Here is a 17,348-nt window from a genome sequence, read left to right as displayed (position 1 = left end):
TCGCCTACCAAGATTTCAACTCTCATTTCTATCACCACTTTGAGAAATGGGACATTTTAGAAATCGTGCGTCTCACAAAGCGGTACCCGTAAGAAAAAGTTGCAAGATCAGGCTCTCAGATTGCGCGTGTATTAACAGGCACGCGTGCGTCACTACTCTTGAGAATATAAATGCTGCACTTTATTACAAAACAATTTTCATGATATCTTCATTTTCAGATACTTATCAGCCAGGACTGTCAATACGTCTTATTTCAGTTCTTTGCAGTCTGTAAGAGATGTTCTTAAGCATGAAACTACTTCTGATTAATAAATAAATAAACATGCATATATATATACACACAATTTACAGGAAAGGTGTGTAGAAATGAGCTTAAAATATAGTTTGAATTAAGAACGCAGCTTTTCTAGCCCGAATTGTTGATGACTTAAGTTACTAACAAACTTCCACATATTTTAGTGTACAAGTTATATCACTATGCTTCGAGATTATTTTTATAGTTACTAATTTGTGATATAAGCTTGTTAATATTTTACGTTACTAGTAGAATAACAGCTAATACAAATTGTCAATAATATCATAAGCCTAGCAGAGAGTTATTCTGAGCTCCTGGATACATTCAGGGGAAATATAAACTACAGAGAACCTAAAACTGAAATGCAGATTACATTTTCTTTGTCAGAATCACATCCACAGAATCAAACTAATATGGCATGTGAACAAATGCCAACAGAATGCACTACACCTAAGCTTTTACTCAGGTATTCCAGCATTTGTGAACTCTATAGATGTGATTTATATAGTGTAATTTATTTTCATTCCAGTATCTGTCATATCCCTTAATATTTTACTGTTTATGCAGATTTTTCCACCAGACAATTTTTTTTTTTAATGAATGTCAACAAAAACATAAAGTATGTTTGCCACCATTATGCCTGTAAAAATTGTACAGGCACTAAAGAATAGCTAGAATTTTTATATATTTCATTCTAAAAATATGTTTGAGAAACTTACTTTGCAAGTTTATTTTTCTGTCTGTTGAATTAGGTATCTTGATTGAAGTATTTTCAGATAAGAAAAAGATTCACTCTTTGTTCTTTCGAAATTCCAGTTAGCCTAACGTAAAACAATTATGTCCCTGTAAAAGAAGTTATCCACATATTTTTTTCTTGTATCTTCATGTTGACAATAAACATGATATTACAATAATCACTTGAAGGTGCACTCCAGAAAGAACAAAGCACAGGTATTCCCAAGACAGATAGAGGGAGCTGTATCTCCAGTTTTACTCTTTAAAGAGACAGCTATAAACAAGCTATCAGGTTTAAATTTGAAAATATACAAATTAATTTTATAAAATGCCAGCTGGTTTTGACTATTAGAATCAATTAAATAAGGCTTTAAAAGCTTCAGGGAAAACATCATTTGCCTTAAGATCAAGGTACAATGAAAAAGTTTTAGTTTTTATAAAATAAAATAATAATAAATAAATAAAATAAAAGCTACATCAGTATGGTAGGACATTCAGGCACTCAACACTTGCTCTGGTTTTTTTAGCTTAGATTTCCCATGAACAAATATTTGCCCATTTTCCTGTCTTAGTGATGTAATGGCAATATTGAAAAACATGGCATGTCATCAGTAAAATATGTCAAAAAGAAAAGTATTAAACAGCATTAATTTCAATACAGTTGGATGGACAGGTATGATGGTTTTCTGAAAAAAAAAAAAAGCCCTTCCCCTCTCATTCACCCCGAGATAAGCTTATAGAAGATTCAGAAAGGTAAACACAATTCTAACTGAAAAAAAAAAAATTGAGGGAAAAATACACAGAGCTGGATTTAGCAGTGTGTGTACCTTCCCACTGTTACCTTCGATTATGTGCTACAGAAACCATGCTTTGCATCCATGTCCTGAGATCGAGCTAGCTCCCTGCTGCTGCTTAGCCCCACATAGGTAAAATTATGCAAACGGAAAAAGTAAGAGAATACTGCATATATGAAATTTTGTGAACACCGGATGTCAATCTCATACATTACTTTTTTTTTTTTTTTCTAAGGCATTCAACTTTACTACTTATTTCTTACTTTTTAATTAAACATACTTTTCTATCTTGTAAAGGGGCTGGGCGAAGGGGCAGGAAAGAAGCTGTTCTACATTCATTTAAATTGTTTGCAAGATTCACTGTGCTACTGCAGCCTTAATCAATCCACCATATCCTGCTTTAATTCCAGTACACCCCAGGTATAAAAAGGTCTCCACATTTGATTATACTTCTGAAAGACACAAATATAACTGCATATTATTCTAAATTAGAGATTAGTTTTAAGCAACTGCTATATGAAAAAAAGAAATGTATGGATATAAAGACCGACTCCCTTACTCCACTGAACAGTGTTTCTAATGCTGATGTAAATGGCCCAAATCCTACTGAAGGGCCCTTCCTGGAGACACCTTGAGGCACCAGAAAAGCAGGGCTGAACCCCATCCTTACTCTTGCTAGAGGTAAAGATGTTAAGTAAGATGGGCAGCAACACATTGTCTCATGAGTTCATTACTTCTCTGGGTTTATTCAAATTCATCTCATTTTTCACCTGCACTTTCATACAGCGATACTCCAAACAATGAGTCAAGATTGATATCTAAGTTATTTTAAAATTTAATCAAATAAAATCACCAACAATCTGCGTCTCAGACTGCTTACTGCAATCATCCCACCCCTGCATGTCACCTTTCCTCAGGGCATCGTGCCTCATGCTTCCCCCCTCATTGTGCCGTTACACTATTTAGGAGCATAAACTCTTCAATTAATACTGTATCTTCTCTAATACAAAGATTAGTATTAGAGCAATTATATGAGTCATTAATAATCACAGAAATGCTACTCTGGAAAGCAGCGTACAAAAAGTCTGATACAATACTGGCTACTAGAAGAGCCATTTGCTAACAGTATTTACTGAAGTCGGTGTTTTCCCCGCTTGTACTGCATGAGGGACCTTCTCCTTCCAGCTCCCATCTATCAAACACCCTGATACAGCTGTACAAAAGCTGATGTTTCAGACTGGGATTTTTCCAAGCCGGGGGCAATCTCAGCAGGTGTGACTAAAAAAATTACTGAGAAATTACTCAACTGTAATTGTATAAAAAACCCCACAAAACAAACCAAAACCCTAAAGAAATATATATTAATTCCTTATATTACTTGAACATAGTTTGATTAAGCCTTTGTATTCTGAAAGGATGAAATGGATTCTTTCTCTTTAAGAAGCAATAGGGAGTAATAATTGTTGGTAGGCCCTCATGGGCTATAAATGCAGCTAATTATGCTTATACTTTAAAATGATACTTCAAAACTATTTTTACTATAAAAACCTCATTCACAGGACAACTATGTTTATTTCTCAAATAATTATTCTATGCAAATCTCTTCACCAGGCAGGTACTTTTGACTGCATATTACTCTTCATGTTCACTTGGATTAACTAAGTAAATTGCATGTTCTAGTAATTTCAATAGAAAGTGTGTTTATAATTCATATAAATAGTATCATAGCTGGTTTTTATGCTGTTTAAAATTTTTCCACACCCTTCTGAAGTACTAGCATGAAAAGACACAAACTTTAGAAGTAAGCTGTGCATGCACATATTGTTTGGCAACACCATCATCTCTCCACAACTACCACTTGATATTCTCTACAAATATTCCGCATATTGGACATTTCTACTCCTCCCATTGTGTACAGCACCATGGTATTGCCATATTCCTGGTCAATTTGGTCTATAAACTTTTTTTCTTTTTTCTAGATAATCTTGCATCTGGCTGTATTAAAATGTACATTGCTCAGACTGAACGGAAATTTTTAGAAATGATACACAATTTGTATCTTGACAGCATAACTTGGTTTTCAGCGAGACTAATTTCCCATCAGACACAGTCTCCTTCATAAACATTACTTTTGATGATGGTAAAAAAGGTTTAGTTTTACTAACATGCCCCAGATACCACGTTAGGAAAAGTTAAGATATACTTTATAGTCATGTGTCCTAGTAAGAACAAAGACCTAACACCCCTTCACATAACATAACTTCATCTACAAATTGAAAATGAAATGCTTAAAGATGCTAAGAATACTTTTGACTAAATATAACCAGATGTTTTTCTCAGAAAACTAGAAAATTCTTTTTTCAAGCAACCAGACATTAAAATTCCATGACTCTCCACACCGCAAGTTTAAAGGTGAAAGTGAGGAGACTCTGAGAGGAGAGAAAGAGATCGGCTAAGGAGAACTGCTCAACAACCAATGCAGTGCCATGGCTGTGCAACTCCAACGTCAAGCTAAAGAAAAGTCTCTTACTTTCGTTGAGGGAGTGTAACTACAAACATGGATATAGAGTAGTTCAACTATAGTAAGAAATTGTGCCTTTGAAATTAGATGTGAGAGGTGTGGATTTTAAACATCCTTTTAAGCATCAGGAATTTTCAGGCTTTCAACGTCATTTCTGGGATACTGATACTTCTGCTATAACTGGATAGTCTTTTCCTGAAAGTGTTCCTGAGCAACGCACAGCATGGCACTACAACTCTGCTGAGCCTACACTGGAGGCACAAGTTGTCCAACCTACAGTTGGAATACGTTTCAGTATGGAATCTTACCTAAAAATAACATTAGTTATTTATATTTAATGTTTGGATGAAAATATGTCTATTTCAGGTACAGTTGGTTGTCTCTAAGGTGTCAACACTAAGCAATATTATTTGAAGTGGAATGTTTTATTTAATATTTAATAGCACGTATAACAAAACTAGCGGGGAAATATTGGTATTTCAGAAAAATATGAAATGCCCATCGTCATTCAAATGTTATTTCAGATTCCTGGTAAATGTTATCATGTGTATATCAAGAACACATTACATGACTTAGCTTTACCAAGGAATTAAACAATATTCAGGTATTTCAATATGTTGTATATTATAGACAATGAACTTAAATTTCAACTTGTGTCAATATGACACAAAAACCTCCTGTGAAGTAATTATTTATATAAACATAAAGAGGATGCTTGCTGAAAATCAAGTCCAGAATGATCCAGTCAGTTCTCTTTCAGAAACCAGTGTAGTAATCATCTAGCTGAGTCAGAAACTGCATTTTTCATTCCACCAGCCAAGTTTCAGGTTCACCACAAATGAAATCTTCTACCAATTTGATTATCCAAATACCTTTTTTCCTGAAGAGATGAGTCAGAGGTCAAAAAAGTTGAAACTTAGGCTATTTTCTAAATCATTTTTAACATACAAAGACAGCAAAACAATGGTCTGTTAAGATAAAATATAAACCCAAAGCTAAATCTAATTTCATACTTACTAGAAGAACAGTTACATGTTCCACTACGTAGGACAGCATCCAAAAAGGAACCGGTGTTACAGTGGGCCTTTTATAAAGTAATTAAATACTTACATAAGTAGCACCTCTTAATAAATGATCACCAGCAAAGGACAACACTTCATAAGACACACCATACCCCCTTTTACCGATGGGTTTATTACAATTCCATCAACACCTAGAAGTTGTACTGGATCTATGCACAGAAGTTAGGCTACCAGGAAGAAATTGAAACGATCAAATACAAATCTGACTGCTTCTTGTAGTGTTCAAGTGCAAACAGTGATCTCTTAAGTATCCTTTTTTTCCCCCAAGATACATTCGTTATTTAGGACCCATAAACATTAAATAACCAGGTGATCACTCAGCAGTAAATATTTACTTATTTTAATAAAAGGTAAGAGTCCATTTACAAATTCCTGGATAGAACACTACATACTGATGTCAGCCTATTTAAGAACCAGCTCTTGTCCCACAGGCATTCGTGCAGCAAGACGACCAAGATACAGAGACTAATATATTAGGAATTCTTAGGTCAGTTTAAATTTCCTCTAGACTAAAGCAGCCATCTGACTTTGGGGTGTGAAATCCACCCCCATAAATACGTGTCTCTGTCAATCAGCTACTGAATTTAGACTGATAATGCCAGGGTTTTGAATTTCACCTGAAGAAAATACTGAAAATACATCAAACCTGTAATTTTTATAAACTTTGGGTTTGGTATTCTTTTTAAAAACAAGTTTCTTTTGTCTAATTCACGACACCCACTTATCTACATTTATTTTACCTTTTGATGCTCTACACTGCATCCTAATTAAAAAGAACATAAGAAAGAGATGTTTTCTAACAGTCTTAATTTTATTTTTTTCAGTTTGATACTATCTGTCCAGTTAGCCTTCTGCAAAACAAAATTTAAGGAAATCATACAATTATATAATCACATATTTCATTTTAGAGTTTAATAGCAGCTCTTAGCTTGGCTGATCTTCCTCTTGGGTTTGTTTGAATATCCTTGGCCTGGGGTGTGAGAACTTTTTTCTGTATAAAAGTCCACCTGGAGTTGGATTTTCCATGGGGCAATTCTTGTGTTTCTTCTTTTTTGGAGCAGTTTTTCAGAGCCTGTCTTATCTTCTGCCTTGAGCCAAGATTCCACTTTTCTGTCATGTCTATTCCATAAAGAAAACGTTTGATAATACGATCTTCCAGTGAATGAAAGGAGAGAGCTACGAGGCGACCTCCAGGTTTTAGAAACTTCTCAGCCATCTTCAGCCCTATAAAGAGTTCATGGAGCTCATCATTTACAAATATTCGCAGGCCCTGAAAAGTTTTGGTAGCAACATGTGTAGGTCTTTGAAGCAAGTCTTTGCGTGCATACAGTGCTGATGCTGGAAAAGCACCTGTCAAATTTCAAAAGGTATATGTTAATATCTTATTATTTCTACATTGCTATCCTGACATTAATCCACTCATGCATGATGACTTTAATGGAAAACACACTTAGAACTCAACCCTGAGCGGTAAGCTTCCTTAGTTATATCTTTATTTTCTGCTTTGAATTCACATTTCTGAAAGTAAAACACATTAAACTGAGTTGGCTTGTGGTTGAGTGTTGGGTTTTTTTCCTAGAACCTTTCATAGACATTTCTTCCCCAAATGCTTCACAAAGTTAAAATAAAAAACGATGACTGAAACCAACATAGGGAAAAAATGAAGATGGGTTAGAAAAGTCTCACTTTACAGCTCAATGTAGTCAAAGTTAGTTGAGTATTTGTGATGGTTTGTTTTATGCTTGTAAGGCAAACAAAAAAAATTAATATATGTTGGACACAATTCTAACTGTTGCCTCCTAGAAACCTACGCATTCTTTCACCAGCAAAGATAAGATGAAGACAATGCCTACCTGGTGGTATGTACCCTTCAATGAATTACTTAAAGTGACATCCATGTTTGGGGATAAAAATTGTTGACCATGGCACCTATGTTTCTTCAAATACTCAGAAAAATATCTTGAGAAATTTAGAAAATGCAACTGATAGTGTTGCTTTTTCATGTGCCTATTCAGCAGAATGTGTCAAGCTATGAGTTTGTTGGATAAAAAAAAAATCACCAGATTAACTAATTTTTACCAGATACACAAAACTCTCTTTTCCTTTCTCCAAAATTCTGATATATACATCTCTGTAGAGACTGAAATGGTGACAGATACTTTAATATATCATCATTTAATGTATTTTAGGCTTGAATTTTCATTATCTGAGTACAGAGCAAGAAGCTAGAGAAGCCAGATTTGATGAATCAAAGGGACTAATGTGCAAGAGTCTTACAAGACCTGTGAAACCTGAGTAAACTTATCATCGATTATGTGAGTGAGTGCAGGAGTCTGGTAAAGATAAACTGAATGAATAATGCTGGCGCATAACTGGAAAGAATTATTTTTCCAAACAAGAGGGCCCATTAGATATAAGGCAATACAGCCGCTGTGTATGTATTAAAATGCTTTAATTCCATGCCAGTGCTGAACTACAACATAATAAAGCAATGGTTTTGAAGTAAATGTAGTCCATAATCAAGTCATTGATATTCTACACAGTGGAGTAAAAGAAGGGAACATGGTACCTCTGAAACAAGTTGACTAAATTCACGTTTACACAGGTGACTGCAAAAAATTTAATAGAGATATCATAATCCAGTACATTGGAACAAAATAATTTATTAGTAGAATTCTGGAGAGTTTTAAAGGCGAGATTTTACTTATGTCAGAAAACATACGTGTTTGGCATCACAAACACACAAGTGATCATCAGTGTTCAGCGAAGGGAGAGGCCAATAATGGGATTTAAAAATTCAGTCATTATTAACAAAGTTATTATCATGTATGCAACATATGTCAGGTGCACTTCTGCATACCCAATTTTCCCAACTACTCTCCCTACCTCCTCTAACTGATGCTAACAGCTCCTGAATTAACTGAAGGCACCCCCTGTAGCTCTTTCCTATTCCTAGAGTCTGAATCCTTCGAGACAGAAAGTAGCAACAGGATCACATTCTCCTGCTACAACCTACTGCACAGGATTTTGTGACTTTATAAACTCTGTTTCACAAACCAGATTAAATAGATTTAACCTGCTGGAGCTAGGCTCCACCATCACTGAACAACTCTAAAAAACGTTACACTAGCTAGCTAATATAATTTCTGTGTTTGAGAACACCCCGTTCTATACTGTCTATAAATCATAAAAAGAATATATACCATCATTGTATGAGTCAACAAAGCTTGTTTTGATGAAAGAGCTGAACTTAAAGGAGAACTGGAAATCACAGAATGTAAGATGTCCCAAGAAACCAAATGACACCAAGCTTGCACTACCTGGCACAATATTTGTTTCCATATATCTTTACGTACCTAAAAATAGATTATTTGAAAACGGGATCCTTAAAACAGCCATTGATTGCCATTTGTGTCAGAAGAAAACTCTCTATTAATGTGTAACATAAAGGAATGCTGTGCTGAGCAAAATAGTTTTCTTGAAGTAAACAACTAAGAGCTACAAACAGTAGCAATATGCTCAGAACTCTCAAATAGTTATTAAATGAAAAGAGAGGGTTTAAAATCAGCATGTGATATATCCAGAACCACCATAGGACATGTATGTTTCCATAGCATGTACTAAGTGACTAAATATACACAGCTTCGTATTCCCCGTGAAACCTGTCTCATGATTCAGTCATAACAGCATTTTTCTTCAATGGAATTTGAAGCTGAAACATCAGTTTCCCTGGGCATCTTTCGAATTCATTACAGAAGCCACGGTCTCTTGAATAAGAAAATACCTGTTTTGTAAAAGATCTCACACAACAAAGCTCTCTCTTTTTCTAAGCCTACTTTTAAACCTATTGAAAACACACCCTGCATTTCCCCTCCTCCCCTCCCAAAACCCAGCCCACCGCTCCCGCGTTCGCTCTATGAAAACACAGTTGTAACTGGAGAGCAGAAACACTGTTCCCTTACAAAATACTTGCTATTAACAACCTCGTGGGTTAAAAAAGTGCTTTTTTGCTTCTACCTGTATTGTTCCTGCCCCTTGCTGGATAATTTGCAGCTGTGACTTGAAGAGCATCACTTTTATACTTCCCAGTTTGGGTTGTTCCTACCCAGAGCTGGTGTTCACCACTCAAAGCAGATCCAGAATTTTTAACTATCATATGCTAGCAGTTTAAGTATTTTCTAAAAATACTGCTGGTTTTCTGGGGATGATCCATTTCTGATACTCTGTGAGTATTTCAGCTTCCAAAAGGATCAGATAAAAATGAAGCCAACCTACAGGAGTACAGCATGTAATTTATGTACAAAACTGACGGTGCTTCTTGATTCAGAGCTACCCATAAAAAGAGAAGCCGAGAAAGAGATTCTTTATTTAAATGTCCACAGCCAATCTCACTGGCATTTTAGTAAAATACTGTAAGTTTTTATCTCCTATGTCACCAAAATACCTTTTACTTATCTGAAAAAACAAGGGTGACATAAAGAACTGCTTCAAACGCGGTTTGGTAAAAATCTAAATAGACATGACATGCTGATATCTGGCCAGATTCTCAGTAGTCTGATCACGAACACTGCTATTTTGCAACTGCAATACTGAATAGATAAACAGAAGAAATGAGATACTCAGGCTATCAGCATGACTGGGACACTAACAGGTCTTTGGAGATTCTTCCATTTGTACTGCCATGGTTGCCGAGTGTAGTGTCTGCCCACAATAATATTCTATGACAATTAACTGTGACATTAATCTATTACTATGAATTAATTTATCCCACACTGAAGAAGCATAAATTAAACCCCAGATATATTCACTAAGTATAATATAGTCTTACATGACTCAATTGAATACACACAAACAGCACTGCAGGTCATATATAATGGTACAGAACACCAATATTCAGGGAACCGGTAAATGCAGCCACTTTGCAGATGTATGCAATCTAACCCACCCTCCAAACCATGTCCAAGTTCAGACTTACTGGTCTGTCTTCAGAAACTGGGATTAATTAATAAATGTAATCTGTGGTAGTGACTGATGTCTGTCACACTGGCCTTCATCTTTTTAGTAAGGTGAGTAGATTTTCATCTATGTTCCAGGGTGAAAAATTTTCCTAGCCCAATCTTAGTTCTCTGGTACAGTTAAAACCCTATTTGTGCTTTCTGCTAAGGCACCAAATCTCTCACCCAGCCCCCTCCAACTACCATGACACTGAAAGAAAATCTTTCCTGGTGACTGGCTCTACAATGTACAAAAATATAAAAAAATCTGTATGGGAAGTTTGCAAAATTAATTTCATTCATAAAAATAACATGCTTCTGGCTAGATGACTGGTTTGAAATCCCAGTGAGAGAAATTATAATTTTTAGTTTTGGGATGCCCTGATGCTACTCACACTTTTAAAACTCTAATAGATTCACATGTTGAAATGTATTGAAATTTTAAAGCTTGTGAATGAAATTAGCAACGTGCTGTGCCTGTCAATATGAACTATTAAAGTCCCCAGAGTGTATGAGAGTGGGAGAGTTTAAAAATTAATTCAGATCGTGCACCTGTTTGCAGGAATCCGTCTGTTGAATTAGCATTGCATTTAATAAGTTTCTGTGACGCAACTAATGTCCTTTTGTCTAGGCTCCATCAGTACAGTGTTAATTCTCACCCATCTGAAATTCAGGCAATATTACAAATTCCAAACTGATAATTAAAGTCTATAAATGTAACCCGATCTGAATGAGACTGGCTTTACCCGTAAAAGTTCTTTTGAAACTTTTCAGATTTCTTTAATATCTCATCTTCAATTCCTTTCAAGTTAAGTCCAAATGATTACAAGATCTCAAAATGATCTGGTAATAGATTACATACCTAAATACAATTGAGAAAAATTAAATTTTGAACAAACACTAATAGATAACAAGGTATATTACCCATTGAAAAGAAATAAAAATAAATAATCAGTTATAAGGAAAAAGCATATTGAATTTACATTCTAAAAAAAATCACTATCTTTAACCAGTTTTCCTGCACACGGAGTTAAACCTACCGCTTCCAAACAACTCAATAAGTTACAGCAAAAGCCATCAGGAAGTGCTTCTTAACCAACTTCCATACATCTATTCATAGACCTTCAGCTGAGAACTACTGATGTTTTGTATTTCCAGAGTGTACATCACTGCAGATAGCTTTTTGAAAATTATAAACAGTGAGCAGAGTTCGATTGTGCTGCAAGGAGAGATGATGTTCGCAGGACTGAACAGAAAACTCCTTTTTGTCCCTTTTCCCATGTAAACTGCAGACTCCATAGCTCACAGAGATCTTATTTAAATGGATGAGAAGCCTTTGGATAACATTTAGAAAAAAAAAAAAAAAGCCGTAGTTTTTTTAGGGTTTTTTGTAGGACCTTATTCATTGGCACAGTACGTAGAGAGAGGACTTTCAGGCTCTATGTCAAGAAATCAAAGGAATTATTTTCTTGAATTGGAGCAAAGGAGAGCAAGAAATCACTTGGGTACTTGAGTTAGCCCCAAGCTGGTTTTGGCAATCTTGACATACAAATCTATTTATATATTTCTTCCAGCTATACTTTAACATTATTACTCTTGCTAACAGAAACTTTAGAAACATCTGATTGTTCTGTAACTGTTGTGGAGCTGTTTAATTGCTTGTTTTTTAATTACATCCTTCACTTTTGTCTCCCAGTCAATTAACAACATTAATACACGTTCTAACCTTTTGGGGGTGGTAGGAAAGACCAGAAGTCTAGCATTCTATAAAGAGAAATGAAATTCTCCAATTTCAGGCCAGTGCAAATCTAGATTCACTGGGATTCTGGTTATCAGCTGGACTGTGACACAAAACTTTGGATTTCTAGAAAATCTGAAGCCAGTCGTCTATAACATGTGAAAGAAACATGGACTATACATGAAGTCTCAGATACTGACAACAGCAGAGAAAGAGATGTAAATGCCCAGCCTCACTGGCTAGATTTTTTGCTTGTATTCTGGCTCCTATACTAGGCAAAATAAATAAATAAATAATCCTGTTCTGGAGAGATAATCATGCTTGTGTAGAGTCTGCAAAATCTAAAATGCAAGATTTTATTAATCTCATTAATACTCTATTTTTTTAAAGGACTTGACATGTAACTAATAGGTCATAGATCATCCTCTGGTAAAGTCCTGAATTAATCAGGTGGTTTTTTTCTGCTGTGCATCAAGAGGATCCTGTAGCTGTGGTCTCTACCACTTTCGCCCTTGCTTACCTCAATAACTTCACTAACATCATTTTGCATAAGAACATATAGATGACAGATGACAAATTAAATGAAATACATTACAGCTATCAGAAATTTTCTTCAGGTATCACCAGTTCAAAAACTAGAGGGATCCACCATTGTGCTCCTTTACTGGAGGAATCAAATGAAAATTGAAAGAAGTTCTACCCAAACAGGGATCGGTGTAACAGTCCTAAAAATGGTTTTAACTACTTGCATACTTCAAAAAAGCACACAAAACATACATGTTCATGGTCTTGACAGATGTGTGCTGGATTCATTGTCTTTGGCATATATACTGTCTGATGCATACCTGACACACGTATCAAGGTGCTCTTCAAATATAGCAGAGTTTAAAGTGAGAACAAAAAATCTTTCTCACTGTCACAGAAAGTGACCATTAAGTGACGACTCACATGCAACACATTAAACATGAAGGGATCTTCAATCACTGTCTTTTATGCACTAGTATTTTTATTTCCTTCGTTCAAGCTAGCGCACAAAATTATTTCAGAAGTTACAAGTTGCTTGTTGATAGCCTGCAGCCCGTTACAGCTTCAGCACAGCAACATGGTGACCTCTGTCCCTAGAACGGTACATCAACAGTTCTCCAAAAGCACGAGATACATGTGACAAAAACCTAAATTATTAGTTCGTGATGTTGAATGACTGTATTAAAAATGTAACTCTTCAAGTTTTATGAAAGACTCGGTGTTTTATCTCTTTGAATTTTCTAGGATTGATTGTTCCTCACATTCCTTATGTTTACAGCAGGGGCTTAGGACAGCACACAGGGTCTTCAGGTCCTTCCCTCATATCAGCCAGCCTTTGGGCCTTGGTTCACTGGGCATTTTGCTCAAGAATCCTGACTTATACAAATCCAAACCTTGTAATTTCTTTGTCAGTCATTAAAATTAAGTCACTTAAGCTTCCAATTTAAGTAATACGAATTTTTAAGAACAGATTTTTTAAAAAGTCTTCAGGGTACCGATACAATGCGTAACACTATTCTTAAGCAAATGTTAAATTGGCATCACCATTTTAACAGTCTATATTCAAAGCAGTCAGCAGTTTAGACTTATGATAAGAGCCAGTAATTTTAATTTCTTGATAAAAAAAACCAAAATACCCCAACGTTACATATTATAATGTTAACGAACAGGATTTGTGTCCTACATTTTTCCTTGAAAATTTTCACTTGAGAACACAAACGTGAAGGTTCTTGATGTGAGCACAGTTCCTGCCTAACTGCATTTTGTTCAAGTTGTTTACAGTGAAGAGCAAGTAAGATGAAGTGCTTCAATAGTCGCTTCAGGCTGATCTAGTTGGCATTCACAAGGTGACGCAAGCTGTGTAGTGCTTAACTTTTTGCTTCCTGGTTCTTTAAGTAGACAGAAAGGATCTGTTGTCATCTGTAATTGCAAACTGCCATGGTACTTCCCCTCCAAATATTATAATGTAGAAATTTTAAATTAAGAGGGATATGTGATGTATCTGATATTTGAAGGCTTATCTATAGCTGGGATAAAGAATTCCCTAGGTTGCTGTCATTCTGTGTTTCAACTTGGTTGGCAAAACGACAAATCACTTCATGTAAAATCTATTATTAAACTAATTATTAAACTACAATAGAAAAAGTGGGAGCTTAAATAAAAAGAAAAAAAAAAAAAGAAAAAAAGGGAGCACACTGACATCAGAGCAGAATAGGCAGGATTAGATCCTGCATGATTTCAAGTACAAATAGATCCCTCTGGGACTGTGGGGATTAATATTTTTTCTCCTCAGCCACTGTGAAGAATTAATGAGAGTACCTGCAACAATGCTTGCAAGCTGCTGAGTTCTGGTGATGGGGTATATGCTGCGTGCCTGAACGATGGCTGAAGCGATTTTCTTGGCGTGCCTCTCCTCCCCGTATGTTCTCAGGATGGACGCAAGCGCCTGTTGATCTAAAGCATTCACAACATCAGCAGCAGTGGGCATGTCAGGGTACCTACGCACAAGAAGAGCCAATTAGTTCACTGACGTCAGTTTTCATTGACAAGAGGTGAAGCTTCATAGCATTGAGACATAAAGTCAAACACACACTGCATATAAGTGCCTTTGAGGTTTTCAAATAAGAGACAGCAACCCCATGAAAACAGATACAGCTTGCACCTTTTAAATCCTTTTTCTTTGCTACTTTAAATGGAGTTTGTGCTTAACATCAACTAGAACAGCTGAAACTTAAGAAACTGAAACAGGTATTATCACAAACTAAGCTTTTTCGTTTTTATTATCCAAACTTTGAGTTGACAAAAATAAATACATCTCAATATCATGGTAAAATGGAAATGCTGTGTGATTTTTTATTTAGCCCACTTTAGAATGAAACTTTCCCCTTATATGGGTTCATTTTAGTCACCTTGCATTATATGTTTTTTTCTAGCCAGAACTAATTTCAAAAATCTCTCCTTTCACTGCTGTGAAAACAATTTACCTTTCACTAATAGGCATAAGAATTTACATCCAAATACTGTTTGGAGAGAATACAAATGACCTAATATTACAAATGAAAGGAATTATTACAGGATGAACAGCATAAGCCATGCAATTATTTTTTAAAAATCTCTGTCACTTTGCTACTGAAATAAATCAAGGCATCGTATAAACATCATATATGGGTTTACTTATCTGAGAATACATGCAACCTACATAATAAATTCTCTTCTACACAGACGTGATCATGCAGAATATTTTTCAGGCACTTATTACTCTCCTGCAGTATCTTACAAAAGATAACAAAACTTAAAAATCAGAGGCAAGTAGTATCATAGCAACAACCATAGCGTAAGGCTTTTGTAATGCCACAGGTATCCTTTGTTCTTATGCTCCTGGTCCATGTATGCATCCTCACGATGCAAATATAAGCCGGGAGTTCAGATTCGTGAAATCTGAATCCCAGGAGGATCATGTGAGCTTTTTACACAAACTGGAAAAGTGAGTATCATGAAATTTGTTGTGTTAAGGCTTAATATTAATGTGTTAAGATAACTCCTTAGAAACTGAGGCTTCGCATTGGGTCCGTGTGAGCAATGAAAGATCAAATAACATTTCTTAAGGCTACAGGTTCATTGGAACACAAAGCAAAAACTGTCATTCTCCCAGTAACGCATCATGTCATTACACCATCAATTATACAACAGAGATCTTTGGGTCTTCATGTAAAAAGCAAAATGCCACAGAAATATATTAGGTTGTCTGAAGATGAAAACTGCTATGTAAGTAGAAATTATCCTTCCACCATTGATATTCATGCCCTTGAATATACTAAAATCCAATGCTAATAATTTAAATAAAGGTGATTTATTTAGTAATTGTTAATTTGACAATTAAGTAAGCCTACCTTCTACACAATGTGAAAGCGAGCTTATAATACAGTTAAGGAAAGCTTACAATAAATCTACGGGTATGCAAGACATTATAATAGTGTGCTAAAAGCAATGTTGCTATCTGATTTCCACTGGCAGATATTAAGGATGGGATTTAGTTTGTTTATTTTATATTACATTCCTTTCAGAGAGGAGTAACTGGGTCAGATGGCCATTGCAGAAAAGAGGGAGGTTGCTCCTTTCCTGAGGGAGCAACTGAACGTGTTCAAGTGAAGGTTCCACAAATAGTAAATGTCGCAGAAAAGGAAAGGGACTGCAGTAAGGGGTTGTAAGCCTGCAAATGAAGCACAGTCTGGGAAACCGCAGAAATAACAGGGAGAAGACAGGCCTCAAAGCGAGATGCCCCTGTGACTGTATACACAGACTCCAAAAATGTAAAATTTTAATGGTATAGTTAATAAAAATGTTACTGGTTTTATTACTTATCACTGGAACTTTCCTCTTATTTCAAAGAGGAAAAAGAGGATAACCAGGGTTCCAAGTATCAAGATCGAAAAAAGCTTTGCGGCAAAAGACAGTCTGCTTATGCAAAATTAGATATGGTTTGATAATGAGAGTTCTTCAGTTTAAGGGAACATAAAATGCACAGGGGTTGCTGAGCACAGTTTTTGAGTGTCAAGGAGAAATATTTTATTGACGGGTACCTGTCACTATCCATCCTCATGTCCAAAGGTCCATCCTTCTGCAGAGAAAAACCTCTTTCAGGTGTATCAAACTGCATAGAAGAACAACCAGCATCCAAGAGAACTCCGTCCAGAGTCCCTGGCTCAACTCCAGAGGAGATTAACAGAGCTTCTGCCTGGCTAAACTGTCCTAGAAGAGGTTGAATCTGTTTCCTGCAAGAAAATAACAAATAGACTCAACTTTAATTATAACAGCGCAGTGACCTCCCCTACGTATAGCAGGAATTAGCCGCACACACTTGTCTCAGAAGCAATAGAGCTACTCCCAAAGTAACAGTTGAAGTACTTGTCATATGTCAAAACTGGTCAAACCCACCCATCAGCGGCTACTTAAGCTTCTTTAACTCTTTACTCCCTTCCTGCTTCATCTCAAAGAAATAGAAACAAGACTAAAATTTCATTTCTCCAGCACGCAGGAACTCAAAGGGACACCTTTCCCGTTCAGCAGCTATGCCCTGACCACTCAGGCACCTGCTGTGCTAAGCATGGTTCTTAGTCAAGCGAGGCCAAAGTGCAGAAAAGCACAAACAGTTCTTGGATGTAGAG

The 17,348-nt window shown here is 35.9% G+C and overlaps 1 protein-coding gene across 5 annotated transcripts in view; it reads right to left on the bottom strand.

Moving 5' to 3' along the window:
• Positions 1–65: 65 nt before the first annotated feature.
• METTL15 (methyltransferase 15, mitochondrial 12S rRNA N4-cytidine) overlaps positions 66–17,348 on the bottom strand; it is a 188,221-nt gene continuing 170,938 nt past the window's right edge. For all 5 annotated transcript variants that reach the window (XM_080405295.1, XM_080405294.1, XM_080405291.1 and 2 more), the window contains exons 4-6: positions 16,764–16,955; positions 14,503–14,681; positions 66–6,777 (exon numbers count right to left, since the gene is read on the bottom strand). In XM_080405295.1, coding sequence (XP_080261421.1) covers positions 6,332–6,777; positions 14,503–14,681; positions 16,764–16,955 — 817 coding nt within the window. In that variant the 3' untranslated portion in view covers positions 66–6,331. The remainder of the gene's footprint in view (positions 6,778–14,502; positions 14,682–16,763; positions 16,956–17,348) is intronic.

This window comes from Falco punctatus, assembly GCF_963210335.1.
Source record: "Falco punctatus genome assembly, chromosome: 10".
Taxonomy (NCBI): domain Eukaryota; kingdom Metazoa; phylum Chordata; class Aves; order Falconiformes; family Falconidae; genus Falco; species Falco punctatus.
This window is presented reverse-complemented; position numbering and strand designations above follow the sequence as displayed.